The sequence below is a fragment of the Pholcus phalangioides genome, unplaced genomic scaffold (genome assembly GCF_987345545.1).
Source record: "Pholcus phalangioides strain wild (caught in Gottingen) unplaced genomic scaffold, Ppha-v1.0 ptg000029l_1, whole genome shotgun sequence".
Classification (NCBI taxonomy): domain Eukaryota; kingdom Metazoa; phylum Arthropoda; class Arachnida; order Araneae; family Pholcidae; genus Pholcus; species Pholcus phalangioides.
Window position 1 is genome coordinate 2,360,755 of NW_028301619.1, and position 25,395 is coordinate 2,386,149.

General features: G+C 33.6%; 1 protein-coding gene across 3 annotated transcripts in view; it reads left to right on the forward strand.

The window, feature by feature from the left end:
* Nucleotides 1-25,395, forward strand: part of LOC149067575 (transcriptional adapter 2-beta-like) — a 122,769-nt gene that overhangs the window by 79,277 nt on the left and 18,097 nt on the right. For all 3 annotated transcript variants that reach the window (XM_089252564.1, XM_089252563.1, XM_089252565.1), the window contains exons 11-16: nt 2,975-3,066; nt 5,664-5,735; nt 9,930-9,976; nt 15,296-15,342; nt 18,783-18,817; nt 22,420-22,502. In XM_089252564.1, coding sequence (XP_089108690.1) covers nt 2,975-3,066; nt 5,664-5,735; nt 9,930-9,976; nt 15,296-15,342; nt 18,783-18,817; nt 22,420-22,502 — 376 coding nt within the window. The remainder of the gene's footprint in view (nt 1-2,974; nt 3,067-5,663; nt 5,736-9,929; nt 9,977-15,295; nt 15,343-18,782; nt 18,818-22,419; nt 22,503-25,395) is intronic.

The following is a 25,395-nucleotide window of genomic DNA, read 5'->3' on the forward strand; positions in this document are numbered from 1 at the left end:
CCAATGACACTTCCTTGAGGGACTCCACTTTAAACAGATTATCACAAAAATTAGACACTTTGCCTGGTTTTAATTTATACAGAAATTGCCACGTTTTCAAGACAAATAAATTCAATTGGTCGAATGGTCGACCCGTTTTGGCTCTTCATTGGAGAGCCGTCATCAGGACCACGTGGTCAGAATTCACACGAATGAGTCGTGGAGGGGTGATGCTTATGTCTGGTCGTTTGAAGAGTTCGCCTTTGTATTTGCTGCATCCGAGTGGTCTTTGGATGCGAATCAGAACATGCCAGAATTTCCTCGTTAATGATGGAAGAAACATGCCACCTATTTTGTCAGCTTGGACAGGCTTTATTAACCTCGGTCGTGACAAAACTTTCAACACTTTGCAACAGGTGGCTCCCTAATTCGCATCCAAAGACCACTCGGATGCAGCAAATACAAAGGTGAATTCTTCGGACGACCAGACGTAAACATCACCCCTCCACGACTTGTAACAATAGTTGGGAACCTTTGGGGAATTTGCCAAACCTGCCTCTATCTCTTAATTTTGCAACATGTTTATATAGTTGTAATTGTATAATCTTTAATAGAATTTATCTTACCTTTTATAACCGTGCACGGTTAATTCAATTAGTCTGTGATATTTTCATTGTTCATATTCCGGTGAAATGTGCGATCTTGATCACATCGCCATTTTAATTCATTGTTGCCATTCTTATTTTTGTAAAAGTTCCTATAAAAAATCTATTGTCATTTATTTATGTAAATTAGATGTTGTATTTTCCTATTGGCTGTGCTCTGATTTGTATTTTTCTGAGATGGTCGGTCCCAGGAGTTGGATCGTTCCGTATTTCCTTTTTATAGGTATAAATTCCCGCCGCCACTTGGCATTAACCGCATTCGTTCTCGCCTCTCAACTCGAAATCACATCACTTTAGGTGCAGGTGGTCGCCTTTGGGTGAGTCATCTGAAGTATGAAATAAATCGTCTCTCTGCTGCTATTACATCGCCGGCTAGTTCCGGACCCATCATGCCGCATCTCTAGTCAATCGTTGTCGTTCCTGTCATCGTTCATCCGTCCGTCTTATTCCGCATCGCTTCCGGCCGTCGAGTTTGCAGCTCTTCCCGCTTCGGGTCGTGACCTTCCGACAAGGTCGATGAATGGTTCCGCATCGATCATTGCTTCCGATCGTCATCTCGGCCGTTGTTTGCAGCTCTTCCCGCCACGTGATGTTTCGTCTCGGATCGTGACCTTCCTCCAAGGTCAATGACGTCACGACACGTGTGATCCGATAAAGATCGCCTAACCTCTGCAGCCGAACTAGATTGATGAGACAACGGACTTGCATTGATGTACGGTATTTGAGAAATAGTTCTGTTTTTCCTAACTTATTTAATTTGTTAAAGAATTAATAAATTTACTTTTGTTAAAACTAATTTCTTTGAAATCATTTTGTCTCTCTCCTTTGTGTATCGATTGCACCGATTTCGCCAGACCAGAATCCTGGGTAATTATGCTGGGTTGTCGCAGACTCATTCGTGTGAATTCTGACCATGAGGTCCTGATGACGGCTCTCCATTGAAGAGCCGAAACGCATCGACCATTCAACCAATTGAATTTATTTGTCTTGAAAACGTGGCAATTTTTGTATAAATTAAATAGATTATTTCAATACACACACATTCTGCCATTTTTTATCTTTTAGTTATCTTTTTATATTAGTTATCATTAGTTATCTTTTTCAAAACACCCTGTATTTGTTTGTTCACCTCACTCCTAGAAGGTAACAAAATATGAGGGATTCTATACCGTATTTTCAGAAGAAAAAATAAATGATTTCATTTTATTATTTCATTTTTCAAAAATACATTCACAGGATATTTAAAACTGGGAAAAATTTGGCTTTGTAAGGAAATTTCCAACTGTGATGAAAAAATGTTCACTCAGTAATTCGAAATGAATATAATTTTTAAAAACAATGGAATGACTTAAAATTTTTATTTTTGCTATACCCATTACTTTTGACAAGTTACAAAAAGTCAGGGAGATTTCCAAATTTTAAAAAATTGTTGCAAGTGGTGATCTTGCACACACACGCATAAAGTTCAAAAAGTGGGTAATATTAAAAAATATAGTTTGAACAAAAATTAAAAGTCAGTTGAATTCAACTTTGCAACTCATATTGTGATTTCTTGGTTGAATAGTTATTGTGCTTCTATGAATTAATTGGAAAATAAAAACGCAAACGATATGTACAATGTTTATTCATGAAGTTTGAGGTTTATTGTATAGGCCTACGTGTCAAAAAATGAACATGATATTTTTTAGCATGGTCTGTGGGCCAATTCCCATACAATTTTCCAAATGACAAATTTTTAAGATAGGCAACCTTTGTTTTTATCACACTGGTAATAAAAAAGAAATCTGCTTTTCAAGCTGTATCATGTATTTTGGCAATAGAGATGAAAATAACCACTCTTGTAATTTTTAGAGGGATGGAAATTCCAATACAAATACAACGCCACAACAGACAAAATGCCCAACGAGGTTTCTGATAAAAAGATGCCCATAAAAATATGGATGTCATATATTTCAAAAATACAGCAACCCAATCAACCCAATTAAAAATGCAATTAACACAAATTATAAACAATATATACACCTGATAAAATATTATACAATGCCCATAAAGAATACTTATGGTACAATAGCATGAATGTTGAATGAATTAAATTAATAACTTCATGTTAGAGTTGGTTGTTTTATTACATTCTCCATTGATTTTGTGTAGAATTTCATGGGGCTTTCCTTACTGCTGGCACGTGATATCACATTTCATAGTCCTTGTACTTAAATTTTTAATGTCCATTTATTTTTTTTTCTTCTGTAAACTTCAATTGTTCTTATCAAGTTAACTCTAGAATTATAATAGTTGGTATATGGGAACTTAATTAGTTTAATTTGTTATAGCAATTCATTTGAAGACTACAAGGAGAAAATGGTGCCATTCAATCAATTTTTTTCGAAACAGCAATTTCAAAGCTTCTACGTCAGTAATCAAAGTAAGTATGTGTTTTGCTATTAAAACAGTTGTCTATTTTTTTAATGTAAACTGCATACAGTGGAACCTCATTTATCAGTTATAAAATTTGCATGTTTATATGACGTTTGGCTTCAGTTCCAATTGATTCCTATATCAGAGATGCCACTCTAATTTACCTGGGCCCGGCACCTGAGTTATTGGCAATCATCGGGTTAACTATATGATTAACCTAGATACTTCATAAACAAAGGTAATGTTCTGCTAAATTTTATTTCCTTAAGTGATTTGAAATTCCATTCAGTTTTTCCCCCCTGAAGTATGATTGAAATTATATTTTTTATAACAGAATTGGAGATACAATTAAACTCATTGAATTTAAAAAAAAAAATTATATTTCTGTACTGGGGGAAGGGTCTTTTTTTTAAGTCTCAGTTATTTGACTTACATATTTATAACATTTTAACTCTTCCTCTTGAACATTGTATAAATGAGGTTCCGCTGTAATCGGAAGTTTCCATATAAATTTAAGATCTGGAATTCTTCCATTGACATCATGTAACAGGTAAAATCAGTATAAACAATATAAGCATGTGCGCAAGCATCTTTAGAGTGAGGGAAATGCCAAGCAATGTGATGGATGAGCGTAAATGTTCATTATGGGGCTGCATTTGCCTCATGTATATATATTTAGGTGGTTAAGGCATACTGAATTGGAGTTTCCTCTTCTACCCAAAGAATGGAATAGAACTGAAAAAGATGGCACTGAGACCATGATGCATTTTATGTCGCGAGGTATTTTTCTCCAATCTGAAACTATCAAAAAGAAAAGATTGAACATTTCAAAAACTGCATTGCAGTCTACTGTTTATTCAAATCATATCAAGCTAAGAAAATTCTTTTACTGAGTTAAAATTTTCAATATAGCTCATGAATATATTCATTCAAACAGGGCCAGTCCAATTAATCTCTTAATTGTCAAAGTATTGTCAGAGTGTAAACTTTCTGTAGAGTGGATACTCTACAGAAAGTTTACACTCTGTAGACTCAATCAAGATTTACCATCTCCCAATTAAGAGATGGTATTTTTTCGGCCTGAAATGTACTGAGAAATTGAATTTTCTGGATGTTATGCCGAAACTAATATTTGGAAAGAGAAATGATTTGTCTCCTCCAGGAATCGAACCTAGGTCCCCTTGCATACTAGACAAGTGTACTAACCAGTACATCAGAGACACACCTTTCAATGCATGTTAAAAGGAATTGAAAAGTGTGCCTCTGGTGTATATGTTAACGTACTTGCCTGGTATACCAGGGTTTGCTTCCCAGAGGAGACAAATCACTTTTCTTTCCAAATATTAGTTTCTGCATAACATCCAGAAAATTCAATTTCTCAGGATATTCTCCCAATAAAAGTTTGTAAATTTACTTAATTTATTTAACAAATCCAATTGTTTCATTTAAATTATGTTCCTATGCATATAATTTTAGAAGTGACCATATTTATAAAAAGAGAACCCCACAATTTTATAGTTTTCACAATTCAAATAAAGGAATAAGAATTTGAAACTATTAAATTTGCCTTTTTAAGAAAAAATTAAGTCAAAACATTTTCATCAAAACAGTGAGATAGCCAAATAATATGGAAAAAGAAAAATTTAATGATAGTTTAGCATATTCAGTTGCCTCTACCATGTGGCCATAATATTTTATCAATTCCTGTATTTGTTTATAAGTTTGGAAAATAAAAGGTGCATTAAATGAAAAAGGTAAATTTTTTATAGCATAATTTAATACCATATAGTCACCAATATGACATTTGAAAATAATTGATTAAAAGTTTTAATCAGTCAATTATTTAATTAGATATTCATTTAACCAATTAAAAATTAATTCAAGTGTTGTCAGTATTTTTTTTCACCAAATTATATTCCTCTCCTAGAATGGCATGTCTAAAAGTCACCTTGAATTATTTTTTTTGTTATTGATTGTGGCCATAAACATTAAATAAAGTGAAATCTCCCTACAATGATACTCAATATAATAAATTGCTTTACAACGATATTTTTAGAATCTTGCTTATAAATTCTAATGTTAAACTCCTCTTGCTACAACAATATCCTTTACTACAATGAATCCCTCTATAACAATATTTTGAGAGATTTTCAAACCACTGCAACAATATTTTTTCTTATCTCTCTCACTCCAAATCATCTCAAACGTAATTTCAACTTTGTCACTTGTTTTCATTCTTCTTAGAGCATCTAATTACATCAGCATTTTGCACCACGTGATCACTGAAAGTGTTGATGAAGTCAATGTTATTACTTTCTGTGTTATGCACAAAAGTTCAATGCTGTGACCCTCTTTACAGGTGCGAAAAATGAAACTAAATTTTATTAACTTATCAATTATAATTTTTTGCAGTGAGTAAATATTTAAAAGTTGTTGCACATTTTCTGTTGAAATTGTGCAACATCAATTTAGAGACGATGTCAACAAAAGCATAAATTTGGTGGCACATGATGATAATGTTACCTCTCAATATTACTATAACCCCTCAAATTTTTTGTTGGTCGCAGTTTCACTGTAATAAATGTTATGTTTTTATACTTTTAGAAGAGAAAGAATTGAGATGCCGAATCAAAGAACTCAAGAGAATGCGAGAGCTGGGCTGCACTACATTTGAAGGTTTGCACAGCCTTTGATACTTGTAAGAATTTGACCCATGCATAGAAAATACAAATTGCAGACCTGCCAACTCTCCGGATTTAGGCAGGAGACTCCAGATTTTTCATCCTTCTTCCTGCTCTCTGGATTTGTTAAAATTTGTCCGGATTTTGGCAGAAAATTTGATTTTACGCGAGCTTTCACATTGTCATGATGTCAATGACTGCCGTCATCGTGCAACATGCTTAGTGCACTCCCAGATTCTATTTATTATCTTCAAGTTTTTTGACAGCAGAAGGAAATAAATTGATACCAGAATTCAAATCAAGACATTTGTTCAATTACCAAAAGCTAAACATTGTTAAAATATTAATTCAAGAATTTACTAACGACATAAAAAATTTAGTTTAACGTTAAATAAAAAAAAAAACATTTAAATATATCACAGAGACTTTTTCATGTATTGCACTTATCTGGAGGCGGTCCGGAACTTCGACAAGCGACTAGAGATGAGGCACTAAGTCCGGTTTCGAAGTGGACGTCCGCTGTGACGTAGACCCGTCAGAGGCTGATTCTCACTGGCCCCGAGATGGATGAAGCTGGCTGGAAATCGTGTTTCCCATTTCAAGATGCACTGTCGAGAATTAGCACAACATCGGAGCCAAGAGTGGTCAAGGTGAGACTACGCCGGCCCAGCGGGTGCCGAAGGGCTAGAACTGCAGAAGACCGGGGATCAGACCGTGGTGAGGCAGATGTTGAGAACAGCTGTTGTCAACCCGTCTATTTCACATAGTTGATGATACCATTAGACCAGGAGCTCTAGGTGTAGAGAATTTTCCGATATCACCTGGCTAGCATTAGAAGAACCAAGCCATCACTCATATGTAAAGCTACTGTTAAAAGTAAGTTCGGACCTGCCGAGACACAAATGCACATTAGAAAAACATCGCAGGATACGTTTCCATGATGAAGTTACATTACATTAAATCTGACTAGTGAAAGACTAGCACCACTGTGCTACAATATCGGAGCACCGAACTCGTTAAACGAGTGAGGTGAAAAGGAATGCAATAAGATGTGATGTGTAGGTTCGATAACCACAATCTGTATATATACTAATCAGGAAACAAGTATTTTTGGTCCACTTGGACCACGGAAACACTCTGTCACATCAAGAAAAATATTACGTCACAACAATAAGACTATTATGTCACAACAAGAAAACATCGACATAATTTACATATAGTTTCGAAATATTAGTGTAACATTAAATTATCGTTTGGCAACATGTCAGGTGAACTGGCCAGGTTCACCCAACACAACCAACGACAATTGGGAAAGTTTACCAACGGAGGTCAGCGGCCATCCGCTGGCAAACGAAATACTTAAGTTAACATAAAACTTAAAATATACAAAAGGACAACACCTCCAATGAGACCAGGTGACATCTCTCCCGGGAGGCACCAACAGATTAAGAACTAATGAAAATAATAACGTCGAGAGATTAATTTAGGTGGGACATTAGCTGCAGTCTCATCCTCGCCAAGCGACTGGAAGACCCCACCCTCCATCCAAAAGACTAAGCGGACGAACTAGCCCATACTGGTATGCTAGCGAGACCTTCAGTGGTTTCCGGTGGCTAAGCGGTCCCTGGGGTCTAAAGAGAAGTACTCTCTTGATACTATAATTAAGGAAAAACATGACCCGTAGGCCGTCATGTTACAGTTGTTAAGGAAAACACCCATAGGGGACAGCCGTGGTCATTTCTATCGAGCAAAAAAAAGTCTTGGTGACAGCATTTAAGCAACTGGCGAAGAGGTGACTTTGTTTATGTAGTGCTTATTGTCAATCATTTATCAGGGGCATGACCTCGGTTGCCGAAATTCCTGTATAATCGTTATTGTATTCTATTAACAGCCATGCGGTAAACACAAAATTTTTTGTCAACAGCTTTATATCTTGTTTTTTAAATTGTTTCCTCCAATTATATATAAATATGTCTTCAGAAAGAACAGATAAAACTCTAAGCTATATAAGCTATTTAGCTTGGATATATAAAGCTTTTAAGAGTTCATATATCCAAGATTATCAATCACTGATAGCATCCATGAAAGGAAACACTTATGTTTTATGAACAGTATGTAGATGTGATTTCTCTATTCTGCATGGAAAGACTGACATGGAATTATATTCTGCTCAGGGGCAATGCAGAACCTGCCTTGGGGGGGGGGGGTAATAATGGAATTTTGTCTAATTTTCTGATTTAAAAAAAAAAAATTTGAATTTTTTTTTGATCGAGTCTATGAGTGCTGGGGGGTACCCCCCCCCCCAGGAGAATTTATGGATTCCAAAAGTTGGCACATCTGAAACTGGATTTAACTGTTGGGCCGATTCATAGCATGTGTCTATACACAAAGAGTTTATATTTATAACAATTTAATTTTGTGTGAAATTAATGAGTTTCCTTGGTGCAGTTCGAATTGTAGAGCAATTCCATCACTATTAGCAATAGAACACTCACCCCATATAACCTGACATCAAACTCATTCCATTTTTGTCAATGGTTCACTGAATGAGGTTTTTAACTTGTTTAGTCCAGCAGTTTCAGTTTGCAAAATTTTCTACATAAATTATGGTGCATAATTTTTTTTTTCTTGTGAAACAACACTGGGTATAATTAATGCAGCTCTTCAATTAAATTTTATAAAAACTGTGTTAGAGAACTTGTTTGTACTCACTGTGTTCTGTGCAGAATGCCTGAATTTCCAACGAGATCTAGGATAATATAGGAAACTTACATGAACAGGCTATTTCCATGATGCTGCCTTTCTCAAATACTTTCTATCCATTTGATTGGCTACATCTATGCCAAACTTTAATAACAAGATTTAGTAACAAAGAAATGAAATTAGTTTGATCACCATAACAAGTCTGGGTGTGGATCGATGGTGAGTGCACACACGAGTGACGTTAGTGGAGCAGTTCTCTCTATCTCTGGGATGTCGTCTTCTCCTGAACCAACATAAATAATGAGGAGAGAAATAATTATGAGACTCTTTTTACTTCTTTTAGGACTAACGTAAGTGTGGACTACTTTATTTTTTCTACTAAACTCGATTATACATGACATTTTGACATAAGGCTGAAGCCTACTTCTTCAATAATTTTACTGCTCCACTACTTTACAATGCCACTACAGTTCGATCACCAGAGTGTGAAGGTCACACTACAATGATGTGACTGAGGCATAAGATCATCAGGAATGGCAGAAGCACCTGTAAAAGATCAGGATGGATGCTCAGATTCATGGATAACAACAAGGATGGGAAACAGCAGTGATGATAATTTTGAGGTGTATAAACCCCCATGTTTTAGGGTAATAAATAGGAAAATATTCATTTTATAAATTCAATGCATTGAAAAAAATTCCTAAAACCTTGTAGTTTTACAATGAAAAGTAGATCAGATGGCTCAAAAGCACTCCATGTGAGAATCGTTCATTTGCCAGTGCACATTTTCTACACCATTCGATTCAACCTCAATAAATGGTCAATTTTCAGAAAAAAATATCAAACCAGAAAGGTTATTTCCTTGTTGAAATCAGCTAAAAAGCATAGAGAGAACCTTACTTGTTCAGAAATCATAGTTTTGCTAACAACAACAAGCGCTACTGTATCGGGGAAAAATACTGAATGTCAGATTTTGCTGTGCAATAACAAAATGAGCAATACATTTTCAATTGACAAGAAATCTGTGTGGAAAATATATTTCTAATGTAACAAAGGTATTGAAAAATGTAAAAAGTATGATTTGTGAATGCGCAACTGACAGTTATAATATTTAAGAAAGTAAATAAATATTTTTATTCACAATTCAAATATAAATTCTTTGGTAGTTATTAAAAATAAAATTTAATTTCAAAATTATATTTGAAAAAATCATATAATTCATATTTTATTGCTCATCTACTCATATATACATTTGAACATAATAAAACTTTAAAAAATTTAGAGTATATTGTGAAAATCAACCTCTAGTCATTTTGACTGGTACTGGTCCTTCTAGTTTTAAATAGGAAAGGTTTTTTTATGTGTTACAAATATATTGTGGTCAATATTCACAAATCATAAGTAAAATTGTCTATTCATACAATGTTTTTTTTTCTTTGTACTGGGAACCAACGAAAATCATTTTATATTTTTTTTATTTCGATAGAGGCAAGACAAGCGGGCATACAGTATAATCCAATAACTAAGAAAATGGTATGACTTGTTTAGCAATAATTTTTCAAGTTGTGTTGTAGAAATGGAAAACTTGCGAATTATTGCAAGAAAACTATAAAATCATATTTTCTTGAAATTATATCATAGAGAAGATAAGAGAATGTTTTGTAAATTATGCGTTATAAAAAATAGGAATTTTTTATTGAGACTATTTGCTGCTGTATCTTATCTGCAGTTTTTTTGTGTGATAGGTTGCAATAAAAATAAATATTCAAAACATTTACTAATGGTATATACAGGGTGCATAGGTAACAGGACATATGGCATTTTACTGGTGTAGTACTCAGATATGTCATTCATGTTGCAAGGGGCTGTATAGTTATTAAAATTAAAAAAATAACTTTTTTTATATTGTCCCTGTGTGCCCAAAAACCCAGTTAGAAAAGTGTAATATTCACTGAGATATTCAAATTCAAAAAATGGAGGGAAGTTGAGAAAAAACATTAAATGGGGGGTAAAACCAATGCTGTTTTTTCCCAATTTTCCTCCATTTTTTGAATTTGAATATTTCGGTAAATAGTACTTAGAAACATGGAATTTTTTTGTTGGCATGAGGAGAAAAAGGGCAACAACTTTGTAATTGGGCTCTTGAGCACTGGGTATCCATATGAAAAGTTAACATTTCTATTTTAACAACTATAGAACCTCTTGCAACGTTAATGATATATCTGAGTACTACATGTTATTTGGATACTTTTCTAATTGGAAGTATGACTCTAGAATCAACGGGTTGCCAGTAAAATGCTATACTCCCTGTTACCTATGCACTTTGTATATGCAAGTACAAAAAGGTTTTTTTACAAAAATATGATAAATCTCTTTTATTCCTTAAGAATTCATTATTGGTTGATGTTCTTACATTCGCCACTGCAAACTGTACAATTATATTTTATCTCTAAGTAACAAAATTTGCATCTGCAGGTTATATGCAAGAAATTACAGTATCATTTATGAGAGAGACCTTTAGCATTGTAAAATTACATGGGGGAGGGAGCAAGAACATATAAATTGTTTGTATATATACATACAGGGTGTTGCAAAACTCATGATGCATACATTACAGGGGGTGATAGAACACAACTAAATGATCTCAAATCACCATACAACCCATGCTCAGAATTCAAGTGACAAAACGCTAGAGGAAATTTTGCAGCTGAAGCAATAAATACACTGTTCACAGCAGCCATTGTAATTTGTGCTGTGGATCACAGATGAGATGGATGTGTACACTAATCAGAAGGCTGCCATGCATTACGGAAAGAACATTTTCACACAAATGAAACATTTTCCAACAAGACATGTTGTAGCATCAGTCAAGCTACTATCCCAGAATTCTCAGATTCAGTTAAGTTCACAGGCAGTAAAAAGAACAATCAAGAGACAATTCTGAAGTAAAAACATTTATTTTACAACAGTATATAAATTTTTTTATACAAAAATGTCAACTTTATATTTCAAATACAGTTAACATATAACAATTCAATTAATTTGTTTCTATAAATTAAATTAATTCAGATTTCAAACTTTGAGTACGTTAGAGAATAATCTCCTTAGAAACCAGGAGATATCTTACCCAATAGCATTGCAGGTGATCCATGTATTTCAATACAACATTGAAACATCTAAGTAGGTGTACCAATGGTAGTTGAGTATACAGTCTCTCAGTATATGACAAGACTTTCCAAGTCACAACTAAAAATTTAGTTTAGCAGCATATTAAATGATGGAGAACACACTTCATGACATCGGAGAAGTGGTGGGGCAGTAGGAAAGAACATGTAAGATCATATCCAATGATCTTCTATCTAGATCAGAAATCAACCTTTTTTCAGTCGTGAGCACTACCTGTACCTGTCATCAAAGAGAAAGAGTACCCTTACGGCAAGTTTTTCATACGCAGGACCATTCCTGGAAATCCACCTGAGGTGAATAATATTTTGCCACTCTTAAGATACAAGTTTCTGGAAAGAGTTTTCTTTCTTTACCTCTATTACCTTGCTACAGTGGTTCCCAAACCCAACTTTGAGTTGCGAATGCGAACCGATCTCCCTGTTAAAAAGTCTTGCCGCAGAGAAGAACGGGCCTATTACGGTATAATTATTCATTCATTACACTTCATTCTCCATGAGTTGAGAAAAAACTCATAGTTTAAAAAATTGATTGCAGATGATAGCACTACACATTACAAGCATTACACAAACTTTACAGAAAGGCTCACTATACATACACACACATTCCAACATGTACCAATTCGTTAGAAGTTCCGGAGAGGAATATGAAGGAGGTGCATGTCTCTGGTTCAGTAGTAGTAGTTCCCAAAATGTTGATCACTATCGTCTTGGATGGGGGAGGTAACGATAATGATTTAAGATGTCATGAGAGAATTTCCTAAATAAAAATGTTCTGATGAGAATATATGTATCAAATCAATTTAATAACTCTTCTTTGAAGCGAGAGGGTGGTCCCATATAGTGGGCGCACCTTTTTACATTTTTTCTTATAGGTTTTGGAGTGCCTGCCCTTCAAAGGATTGAGCTATTTAGCACATATATGTCATGCAACACATTAAAATTCAACATAAAATTTATTAAAAGTTATTTGAAGAAAAATCTTATTCAATCAAGTGTCACAAATGTGCTTACGTTCACTTTTATGAAAAAAACATTCAAATTAATTAATATATTTATTCTGAATACGAATACAAAATTTACTTATTGAAAATAAAATAATCGCACTCCTTATTTCCTAGTTTTTAAAATCGTGATTTCCCTGCTTTATGTTGCATATACACTCATAGCATAAAGATGAGTTTTTCCTACCTTTCTATTTATACATTTCAGCGAAATGACTGCCCTGAATTCATGCGTTTGTGACCAGAGTCATACGCAAGAAAGAACAGGGGGGAGGCTGGGCCGTGCCCTCGCCAAGATGATCAAAAATTTAAAATATTTTCAAATATTTTAGTAAAAAATGAAAATATTTGAAGTAAATACCTTTATACCGTATGTTGTCTTTATCAATTTCTGTTAATTTAAAAGGCTTTTTGAATGTTGGAGCTCAAAATTTCTCTGGGAGAGATTCCTTGTGCTTCCCCCAAACCTAATGTGCTCCTCTAAAGGCTGATCTTATGTACAGCAATGCTCATTACCAGGGTGCAGGGTATTATAATGTAATAGGCTTTCTTCATATTGTGCCCCGGTAATGCAAATTCTACCACAAGTCATTATACCGCTTAGTCATTTTTTGACGTAGCATAGCTTTGCTGGTCCTTGCAACAATAAAGAACAAACTCTAATCTAATCTGAAGGTGCATATGTACCCTCAAATGAATGATAGCACATATCATAGCAAATCTGTCTGAAAATGTTTTTGGTGCTATTGTGCTCTCTCCAAAAACACCCTCTACTGCCTTTGCTATGGCGATTCGACCACACATTCTATAACCAAAAGTGCTTGTTTAGGTGTTTTATATCACCTCTTGAAGCTTCTCCCATGAATTTTGAATCTCCCTGTATTACATGTGGGAAACATGAAGTAGAACCCCTTCTGCCACCTATCAAATAAAACTGTCAATTCGTTGATCAAAATCAGTAATCAGATTTTAATTAATGTACTGCATAAAGAAATCAATACGATGTGGTATTATTTACTATTTTGTAAGCAATAACATTAGTTAAATTTTTGAGTTTATCTCGAAATTATAACAGCTGATATTTATGTGTTGTGAAAGAACATTATTAACAACAATTAAATGCATGCAAAAAAATTTTCATTAGCTGAAAAATTCATAAGCCAAGGTAGGTATGTAGGCCTAACAAATTTTTGACCTCTATTGCATCTCCACCAGTGCTCTATTTCTGTGTTTTCATTTGACTTTTTTTTTTCTTATCAGGAGTGTTTTGTTCACTTTTGGAGACATCTCCTAGAACTCTTAATTACTTTTTGATACTTTGCATATAATATGAAAGCAGAGGTACAAACATTTGGGGGACTGAAAGTTATCAGTTGTTCCATTTATATGTGATTCAAGCCCATTTGCAGTAGATAAAGGGGTTCTTTACATTGTACAGTGATCAGAATCACGTTCGTTAGCCGAAATCTTAGCTGAAACACTATTTTCCATAGGAAATCCATTTAGTTTGCTCCAGGTACCATCTGGAATTAATAAGTTTTATGAAACACAATGAAGCACTGTAAATAAAGACAAAAACTTATTGATGGCTGAAACAAATAGCTTCAAAATTGGATGAATGAGAAATTACAGGGTGATGTATATTACAGAAGATCCTGTAGATTTTTATGTTGCGCTATGTCCACAACCAGCTCAGTCTATTTCGTACATCCCAACGGGACAGAGCCTGCGTCATGTCTTGTCCTACAGTTTAATTCATAGGTGTGGAATATTTGTTTTATTAAACTACTTTACATAATTATACAATAATAAAATACAAATGGCGATGTTCTTGGAGACTGGGATCAGGTGGCCATTCTCGTCGTTGACAATCTATGTCCTTCCCAGGTGTTGCCATCACCTGCCCAGCAATAATGTTCTTTTCTGGTGTTGTCAGATACCCTACAATAGGTGTCCCCATCCGTTTGTGATTTTGTCAGCTCATTTCTGTCTGATATATGCGAACAAAAAAGATAAGCTCATAAGAATGTCCATACTGTTTAGCTTGATGCTAAGAGTCTTGCATTGGAAGAACATAGGCTCCTTTTTTTTCATTGCATTTTCTATTAGCTAAATTCTCCATTTTACTTGAAATTGTTCAAAAAATTTCAGAAAGAGCAGTGGAGGTACACCTGGGAAAAGATTCTGAGGTAGACATAAATTTATTGGGCTCAAGTGACAGTAATTCTGATAATTATGCAAAAATTCAACTCGCAACGTGTCTATTTTATGTGTGCATGTGCATCCATATCAATGAAAATATTTGTTTGCTAAGGCAGAAAAATCCTTCATTAGCCGAGATATCATTTTATATTCATTAATTATATTGGAAGGGTTCAAATAACCTCAGCACCTAAGTTTCGGCACTTATGTATGAAAGTGTTAATCTGAAAACATATATCTATTTATTAGAGAAAATTAGCTGATTAAAAAAAAGAAATTAAATATTTTAAATATCTCCATATTGCAAGTTATATTAATCTTCATTTTTTTAAAGAAAGTAAAAGGAAGTTTGTCAAATTTGGTTCAATTTGTTTTTATTTATAGTTACATGAAACACTTACATTTGTTCACATTCAAGTTTCCACTTACAATTTTATAGTTCAATGGCGTTTTTTTTCTTTCAGTCGGCAAATGCTGCTTCAGTATTGGAACCATCTGCACCAAATAGGATGTAAGTAATTTAAAATTTATGTAAAGCTTCCCCCCCCCCCCAGTGAACCAGTTTTATTTTGATGCTAATGCAACTAAGTTGCTATTGACTAGAGTTAATAAACTGAAATTTTTTTAACAATTTCTTTTTTACAGCCAGAAGGGGGGGGGGGTGTATTTATGACCTACCTAATGTAAACATGAATGTGTGTGTCTGAAATGTGTTACATAATCAAATTGCCATCTATCTCCCAAGTAAAAAGTTACTCGGTTAATTGACTGTTGAATATCATGTGATTCAACAGGCTCTTGGAAATTGTGTTTTTTGAAACGAAAATGAACATACGTGTCACATCCCTCTCAGTGTAAACACAACCAGTCTCTAAAATCACGTTTTTCAAAACGTTGACAATGCAATGCTCATTCCATGAAATAAGAGGATTAATATAATATAACATAATTAAAATACTGTGTATATGTAAAAGGCACTATGTCCATTTTCGTCAATATTGAGATAATGCTATTAATTTTCTGTATTTTCGTTACGCTGTACACCTATAAGTCTTATTTCAATAAATAACAGATATTCACTTTAAATGGCTCTCGTAAAATTTCCCTTTTGGTACAAGGGGCCAATTATCTTTGATATACAGAAAATTCAAACTGCAAATGTAAAATGTAAACTATTCACCTGCATTATTTGTTACTCATCTGAAAAGCAAGACAATATAAAGATTGCAGAAAAAACATGATTTAATTGTTGCCCCCTGTATTAAGAGAAGGATGTGAGTCAACTTCCTGCGATTTTGCACCCAAAATAAAACTAAAATACAATTAATATTCCTTTTTTACTTCAATTTATTAAACGAGCACTAGCTCAAACTTTTTTCAATTTATCGATGTATCACATAAAAAAATATGAGTCTTGTACGCCTTATTGAATACGATTATTACAGAGGATTTCAAATTACCTAAGATTCAATTGTGGCTATTGTTCATAAATTATCATTAAAGAAAACTCTCACAAAATACAAAACGTATGAACTTATCAGAAATGAGTAGCTATATTTAATATTTACTTACCTTGTTTTTTCACCAGGAAAGTGTAAAATGCAGAGGAACTTTTTTCCGTTTTGTTGGTAATCCTGCATTTATAACGGAATGTAGTTTCATAATACTGTATATACAATTAATAAAAATGTGGGTTCTCCCAAGCTCTTTGTTCCCCCCTCTTTTTTTCAGGAAAACGTCACATGATACCTGTCCTTATAGGACCAGTAAACAGAATCGCGTGACCCCTCCTACCATTCAGTATAAAGAAGTCAACTAAAAAAAGTCCATTAGAAATGTGGAATTGTGTTTTTGTTGGCATCAGGAGAGACAGGGCAACAACTTTGTAATCGGGTTCTTGAGCACAGGGTGTTCATATAATAGGTTAGCATTTCTATTTTGATAACTATACAACTTCTTGTAACATGAATGACATATCTGAGTACTACACGTTATTTGGATACTTTTTTAAATTGGAAGTATGCCTCTAGGACCAATGGTTTTCCAGTAAAATGCCATATGCCATAACCTATGCACCCTGTTTATAGAAAGTTGGAAAAATCTTTAAAAAAAATCTATTTTTGAATCGTAGTACTGCTTATTAAAGAAGATATAAAGAGTCTCAAAAATAGCATATAAAATAAATGTATTGAAGTTATATTTATTTCTAAATATATAACTACCTTCTTTGTGATTCAAATTATAGTAGAAAAAAATTTGGGTTACAAACTTCAAAGTTAAAAAAAAAAAAATGCAAACAATACATTTTAATGAATTAGCAAAGTGACAGCCACACATGATCTGCAATGATCAAAAGAGTTGTTGGTCATTAATTGGGACATTTATCAGCAAATTCAAAATATAAAATGGAAAGAATATGACCTCACTTATGTGCAAAGGTAATTCTGAATTTTTATCTTCAAACTGGCTGCAGTAATGAACATTTAAAAGACCCTTTGCACATATGGGAAGCAATGCATTTAAGCATCAAGTTTTCACCCTATATAACAAATGATGTAATTATCATAAACTATCCAGCAGTTTGGGTGAAGTTCCTGTTCTAGACATCTTTTATTTCTGCCAAAATCATAGATACCTGATGCATGTCATAAAAATTCAAAAGCCACAATATGCAAATTACCCTACAAAGTGGCTGAAAGAAAAATGTCCATAACAAATATGAATGTCAGTTATTTCTAATTACAGCAACCCAAAATTAAAGAAATTATAATGAAGGAAATAAATATAGTAACCACCAAAACTGTTAATGGATAGCTTCTCTATTTTTCCAAAGCATGATTATATTTCATGCAAAATACAAAAGGTTGGATACCAAGCGGAGATGAAGATGATTTATGTATTTAATATTGTGTAGCCGAGGCCTATACAAGAGAATACTGTGATGAAACTTGAGGGCGCTGTAGCCCCCCCAGGTCGATGAGATACTCACCAAAAGTACCAAAGGATGTCCTGACGGGTACAACATGACCACAGAAAAGACTGCTACTGCAGGGACAGGGCATATTTACGCAAATGAAATTTTTGTGTTCTCTGAATAATTTAAAAAAAACTTTATAAAGTAAAAATCCATTATAACAACAGTTTACAATCAGAGGGAAAATTGTCAGCAGACTTCTCATTATAAAGCATTGTAGAAACATAAATGGGGCAAAAAACAAACTAGATAAGTTTATTTTTTTTCTTTTCATTTTGAACTACTTTTGCTAAAATATGCATTTAGATTGACTGCTTATGCATACATAATGTAGATTGTATAACAACATTTTGAACTTTGTGAAATGCAGCAGTTTTTGCAACTGGAGTATTCATTGCACTACAAGAATGTTTAGTAACATTTAAGGTACCCTTTGTCCAGTTTTGAAAGATTCTTAGAAAAGAGAGGGTGAAATTTTTCAAGGGAAATAACAATGATGTCAAAACCAGAGGTTGTACTATACCTGCTCAACTTGCTGAAAATAACTCGCCTACAGATAAAATATGTTTTTCCACATCCTATATACATAACAAGATAAGATCCATCATATGGTCATCTTATCTATGTGAGGTACTAACATGCTCATTAATAAACACTTATGAATAGAGTGAAGATATTTAAAAATGGTCACTCTTTAAAATAAATTTTATTCTTAATTCTTAAAGAAAGGGAAAAGAAAACATGCTTTTCAAAAATTTCTGTTGTCCTTATAGTGAATATGTCCTGATTTCAATTCATAAATAGCTTGCTATAAACTGATATTTTTTGTATCTAACATTAGCTCTTTGACAATCGCTTGCGAATTATTTGTAGTAGCGAGATTCTTGTTATAAGCCCTACTCATTATAATGGACTTTCACTGTACTTTTAAGCTGTTTTTAGTCTATGTGTAAGGATTTACTTTTATTTTGTTGCAGCGAGGAAGGAAGACATTTATCCAATATTGAAGTTGGTACGTCCGTTTTTCATTATTTTTATTGTGCATTTGATATGTTATAAGTAATGTTGAATAGTTAATAAATAATTATATAAATGAGAGAATTATTTTAATTACTACTGTAATGGGAACACTGCAGAGAAAATGATAGAAGTGGGGATAAAGAGAAAAAACTTTGTAGACATCGAAAAGTGGGCAAGTTTGTTTTAAAACACCAAAAGAAAAAAAACTGTAGTGTTCTTGAAAAATTGGAGAAAAACAGTCATGTTCAACAAAATGTCATGAGGGTTTTTTTTAATGTATGCTTATTTGTTAACTTTTTCTTTTTACACCCAGCTTAGATTATGACTAATTTTTACATCCCTACAAGTGGATGTAAGTTTTATCAAACATATAAAACTGATTTTTGACGCTCGAACCCTATAACTGGTTAAAATATTCAAAATTTATTAATCTGATTATCTCTGTTCGAAAATTTTCATTTTTCTCAAAGGTAATAATGATTCTGCCAAACTTTAAGACATGCCTGTCAGCACGATTCGTAAAACTTTACAAAACATCCTGCAATGCTATCCATACAAAATTACGCATGTTCAAGAGTTGTTTCCTGCGGACCTGCCAATATGAGAACATTTCGCCCTGCAGTTTCTTGCTCGAGGGATGGAAGTGAACCAATGCATGGCCATGGAACATGTGGACAGATAAAGCCCATTTCCATCTCCCATCTCCAAGGTTCTGTCAATACATAAAATTGCGGGATACGGGCAAGAGAGAATCTGTTCCAAATGCAACCATTGCCTCTTCATTCTCCAAAGATCACTGTGTGGTGCAGGTTTATTGCAGCGTTTATCGTTGGTGCTCGAGGAGATAGGTCCTTCGGGTCCTGTAACCTGTACCATTGTAACAAGGTGCTGGGTTGTCGCACCGTCAATGGAACACGGTATGAATCTCTTTTGTGCAACCAGCTCATTCCAGCACTGCAACGACGAGGATGTATGGATAGCACAATTTTCATGCGCGATGCCGCTCCTCCGCATATTGCAACACCAGTGAAGCAACTGTTGAATGTCCATTTTGGCAATGACAGAGTTATCAGTTGCCATTTTCCAGCAGTTTGGCTGCCACAATCACCTGACCTGAACCCTTGTAACTTCTGGCTGTAGGGTCATCTAAAAAATGTTGTGTGCAGTGGTCCGATTGCAAACTTAGCTCAGTTGAAAAACCGCATTACGCAACACAGTCACAACATCACCCCTGATACACTTTGATCTGTTGTGGAACATGCAGTTATGCACTTTCGGCTCATAGGAGAAAACAGTGGACAGCATATTGAACATTTCTTGAGTAGCAGTTAATTTACCACATCCTTTTCCTGATGGTTTCATCGCTGTTTGCTTTTCTACGATTTTTCTTACAGTCACGTCTTTTTATTTGCATCTTATGATGAGTACAACGCCATCTATCAGTCAGTTTTTTAACTTTTTTTTTTTTTTATTTTGCGAAACAAAATCCCATTGCTTCATGTATATTCAGGTGAAATATCAGGTCATTCTGGCCAATGGTTCTTTTTTACAGCCTTTTCAAAAATGAACTTCAATTATAATCACCCTATACCTGTGTTTTTGTATTACACAGATGACAATCTTTATAATGACCCTGACTGCACCACATCAAAAATAGACATTATATTGGGTGATCATTATCTTGAAAAAAAAACATAGGATAACCATTATTTTAAACATTTGGGACTTAATGGTTGATATGACGGGGGGTGGTTATAAATTACAAATACAATGCCACAACAGGCAAAATGCCAACGAGGTGGCTGATAAAAAGATGCCCATAAAAATATGAATCATATATTTAAAAAAAAAACAGCAACCCAATTAAAAATGTACAAGCATCAACTGTAATTTGATGTAAAAATCATTTTTTTAGCCTTACAATTTGCCACTCAAGAGTTGTCTCTCTGTATATATCCCCCCAGTTCTGGCCCCCACTTAAATTTATATGTTCAGAGGGAAAAAAATTGAGGAATTTCTTACACAGTGGGAATATTTTCAGCACAGATGATACTATTTTATTTTGTTAAATATGCTAAAGTTATGCACTAAACCAACAATATGTAGCAACATTGCTATTTGGCTAAAGGAAGAATCAGAGAGACTGCAAAAACTAACAATGTCTGCTTTATGACAAGGTTTCTTCAGATATTGTTCTATCTGCTAATTTTTATGAATTATTGAAATACCTTTACAAAATGAGTTGTTCAAAAGTTTCATAGAAGAAATTAAATAACAGCAGTTATTTTCCCCACTCCCTTTTTATTTAACATTTGAAAACATATCTCGTATTTCAGTGATTGTAATTCTAGCATGTTCTGAAAGAATTAGTAATAGTGTGTATGAGGTGGGCGTGGCTTTCATTTGAATTTGGTAAGATTGTTTACATTTAAAAAATCATTTAAAATTTTTTATCATTTAAATTGATTCATTTGCTGTTTCTATTTTAATTATATAAAATAAGCATCAATAACTGAAAAGAATACATGAAATGAATATTGTTAGATCATATTTCTTGTTTTTTGGGTCATAAATACTTGCATATATCTACCTACTATTACCATCTAAAATATTTAGGTCATAAAAATTTGAGCCTCAGTTATAACCAATAGAGATGAGAAATGCAAAGCGATATCAAAATTTGGTGCAGCAGTTCATTTTGACTGGGCCTCAAGTTAGAATGAATGGAATATAAAGTGATTTTTCTGCTTTTCCATTGGCTGACCATTCTCCCTGGTAAAATTTTTGTATGGTCTTTCATTTTTTGCCATACAATAATGCTTATAAAGCACTTTTGAACTGTTAACAAGGTAATGTCTCAAAAACAAGAGCCAATTAAACTTCTAATGGTGATATTTGTATTCAGCAGGTTAAAACGATTCGGACTTGTAGATTTCCATGTCGGATATAGTTTCATTGTTGTCCAGTGATACCACTCATAAAGCACTTTTTTAACATTTAGCATGGTAATATCTCTAAAATGAGAGAGTCGTTAAAACTTTTTCATGGTGATACTCTTGTTCAGCAGGTCAAAATCATTGGAATTGTATATTTTCATGTTGAACGCAATTTCATTGATGTCCAGTATTATTAAAAAGAATTTCAGTCAAAAATGTTGAGTCCACCTCAACATAAGACTGCAAAGGGTTAATTAGAATATCTTCAGCACTGTTATACTTTCTTGAAAAATTAAATTCAAATTTTCATTAGTGAAATATACCATTATTTTATTATTAAAAGTGAAAAATCATTCATAATTTTTTTATCAAGATTTCATAGAGATGAAATATATAAATAACCAGTGAATGGTTAAAATAATTTCTATATAAAAAAGTAGTGTAATTTTTTAGTAGATCTTATCAATAATATTTTCATCAGATGTTTTCTCAAACCAGCAAAAGTTGGTGTTGTAAAAAGTAGTGAAATAAGTTTACAAAACTCACCTTTTTTTTTCCTTGTTATTTTAAAATTTTCTGTTCTCAATACTACAATATTTAAAATCAGTTGAGATTCATTTAAAGTATGAATTGCTAATGACTTTGTGCTATTTTTTAGTGCCAGGAATGGGAATTCAAAGTACACAAGTGATGCCGAAGCGCATGACACCCAGAGATTATTTGACAGCACGTGAAAAGATTGTATGAATACATTTCGTAAAACTATTGCTCAAGTTAAAATTTTTCTTTTTTGATCAAATTTCTCATTTAGCCTGGGATTACACTATAAAATTTTGGTAAAATCCCTTCTATAAAACTTAAAAAATCCAACCAATAAAGCTCATAGGTTACATTTGAGCAAATGCAACCAATAATCTTATTGGTTGAATTTTTCAAATTTTATAAGAACTTTTAGAAAACTTTTATAGTATAATACCGGCCTTATATACAAAAACTAACAGGTTTCTCCTAACTTTTAACAGGGAAATAAAATTCAATTGTTTTTGGTAGTTTATCACCAGTATATTGGAACTACAGTGCAAAGTATTTATAAAAAACAGAAGTGGTAGAAAAATGTTTAACTACAGTAAAACATCTCTTTTGCAGACACTGACAGGATAAAAATTTGTCTGTACATATACACACACACAATCAGTGTGTTTGAAATGCATGTTTTTATTATTAAAGGGGAAATTATTTTGCTGCAAAAGAGGAGTGATCATATCTGAGGGGGGTGACCAAAGCATATTAATAATAAGCGTTCTCACCATGTATCAGAAAGGGGAAGACTGAAAAGAAAAGGATTTGACTCGAGCACCATCTTGTGGTGGAGGGTGGAATTGGAACGGTGCTCCAGACATGCCCACATTAACGTTGATTGACAGCTGACGAAAGAATTTCCCCTTCCTGCTGCTAGACAGCTTTGCACTTTGAACATTGCATGAGAGGAGGTTTTGGTATAATTTTGCAATTTCTTTATCACTAGTATTCAAGGATGAAAAAAATGATAATTCTTTAGAAATAGAAATATTTTTCATTTTCATCATTTCCATTTTCCTGAATAATTGGTCAACATTTTGTAATTGAGACACCCTTCATCACACTTCATCAAAAAGACACCCCTAAAAAATGCTCCCCATGCATCTCTGGTTAATAGCCACTATTTTGAAGTAGCACATTTGGTTTATATACGCTGCCGATTGATCAGCAATGTCATTTGCAGGCAACAGCCCCTGTTTTTTGTTTAAATATTGACAATTTTTTTGTGTGTATTATATTTTAAGCAGGTGATGTACCCTAAATCTAAATCTTAAAAAAAAATTTCTTTGCAGATTTCACTGCTTACCCTTACAAAATAAAGGGCTAACTTTCATGTGCTCACACTGCTACTGTATTTCATCTGACAACAATGTTTGTTATAAAAACCTTGTTATGATTCAGAACCCATCCTGAGGAATTGAAATGCTATCTCCTTAGCTAATACGGCAATGATCTCTCATAAAACGACACCCTTTGTATAAGAATATCACTCTCTGGTCCCAATGCACCACTTACATTGGTAATACAATCAGTAATGCCCAGAAATAAATTACACACAAGGGCCATTGAGGTTTAAATAAGCATCCAGGACTGGGAAGGTCTTTTTCTTTGATTACTTACAATGAATAGCAAGGGGGGGAGCAATATTAAAAATGTCTGACATTGTTTAGTTAATACAGAAATGGTTCCAGATTTTCATTCAGAAAAAGTTAAGCATGACAAAAGAAAATTAGTGAAATCTAATTACTCTATGTGACAGATACAGACTTTTGAACCAATACCAGTTATCAAACATGAATTCATTAATATCCACACTCATTTAGATTAACCTCTTCACTTTATTCCATCACTGCTGGAAAAATTCAACAAAATCATATAAACTACTGATTTTTCTACTAATTGAATTGAAAATGTAGTAATAGTTATGACAGCAATCAGAAAGCTTTCCCAAATGGTTTGCTCAAGAGTATAATAAAGAAAATCATCTCCACAATCACATTTAATGCCATTCATTATTTTTCAATATAAATAAAAGTTTTAACCGGTGAAGCAATAAGTAATTGCTTTACTAGTTGTTTGTGCCAACTTACTACTTTTACAAGTGGTAGGCTGCGCATTCAGGATGACAACAAGATGCACATAAAAAAGATATTGACATGAAATGTATCTCTCCAAATGCATCCCAAAATATAAACCATTTCTTGGATAAACTAAAAACTGAGGAAAAATTGTGGTTGTCTTGATCTCGGTAAGGATAAATTCTTGATTAATTCCATCATAGATATCATATTCCTTTTAAAACAGGAGAATTGCAGTAGACACCAGTCTAAGCTATTCCATTTATTCACAACCCTGTTTTAGAAAAATTTTCTGAAACAAAACAACCTGCAGGCGCAGTAGCCCAGGTCGATTAGACACTCACCTGAACTAACACAGTAAAGTTTCACTGGTTCATGTTGGAATACTGTGCAATGAGAAAGAGCAGACACAGCCCCGGATAAGGCTTTGATGGATTGGCTGGTATGGATTCGGAAGCAGCAATAAATTGTAGATTCCAATCTAATTAGCCCTCATGTGCAGAAAATAACCATGGTGCGACAAAAATTATGAACAAAACAACCTGCAGGGAACTTGACTTTTGAAGGTTTTTGTTTTAATTTTTTACATAAATACAAGATGAAACAAAAAATCAGCCAAGGGGTCTAGAGACCCATACTGGATGATACATTGCAAATTTATAATGAATAGTAAGGAACACAGTTACTTATTAGTAAACAACATCAACAAACTAAAACGGAAAAACGAAGTATTAGAAAAACAAATACAAACACGCACACACAGAATGGGAAGGGGGTTTCAAAAAAAAAATGAAATGTCAAAATAAAACTTTCACATAATTTGTAGTATTTTTGGCAACAGCAAGGAGTGCAATTTTATGAAATACACATTGCATGATTTCCAGGTAAGTATATTCAAATAAAAATCAATATACAAGATATACAGAAGACTGGATGTTGTGAAGATATTTATTATTTGAGATGTTAATTTTTTTAAG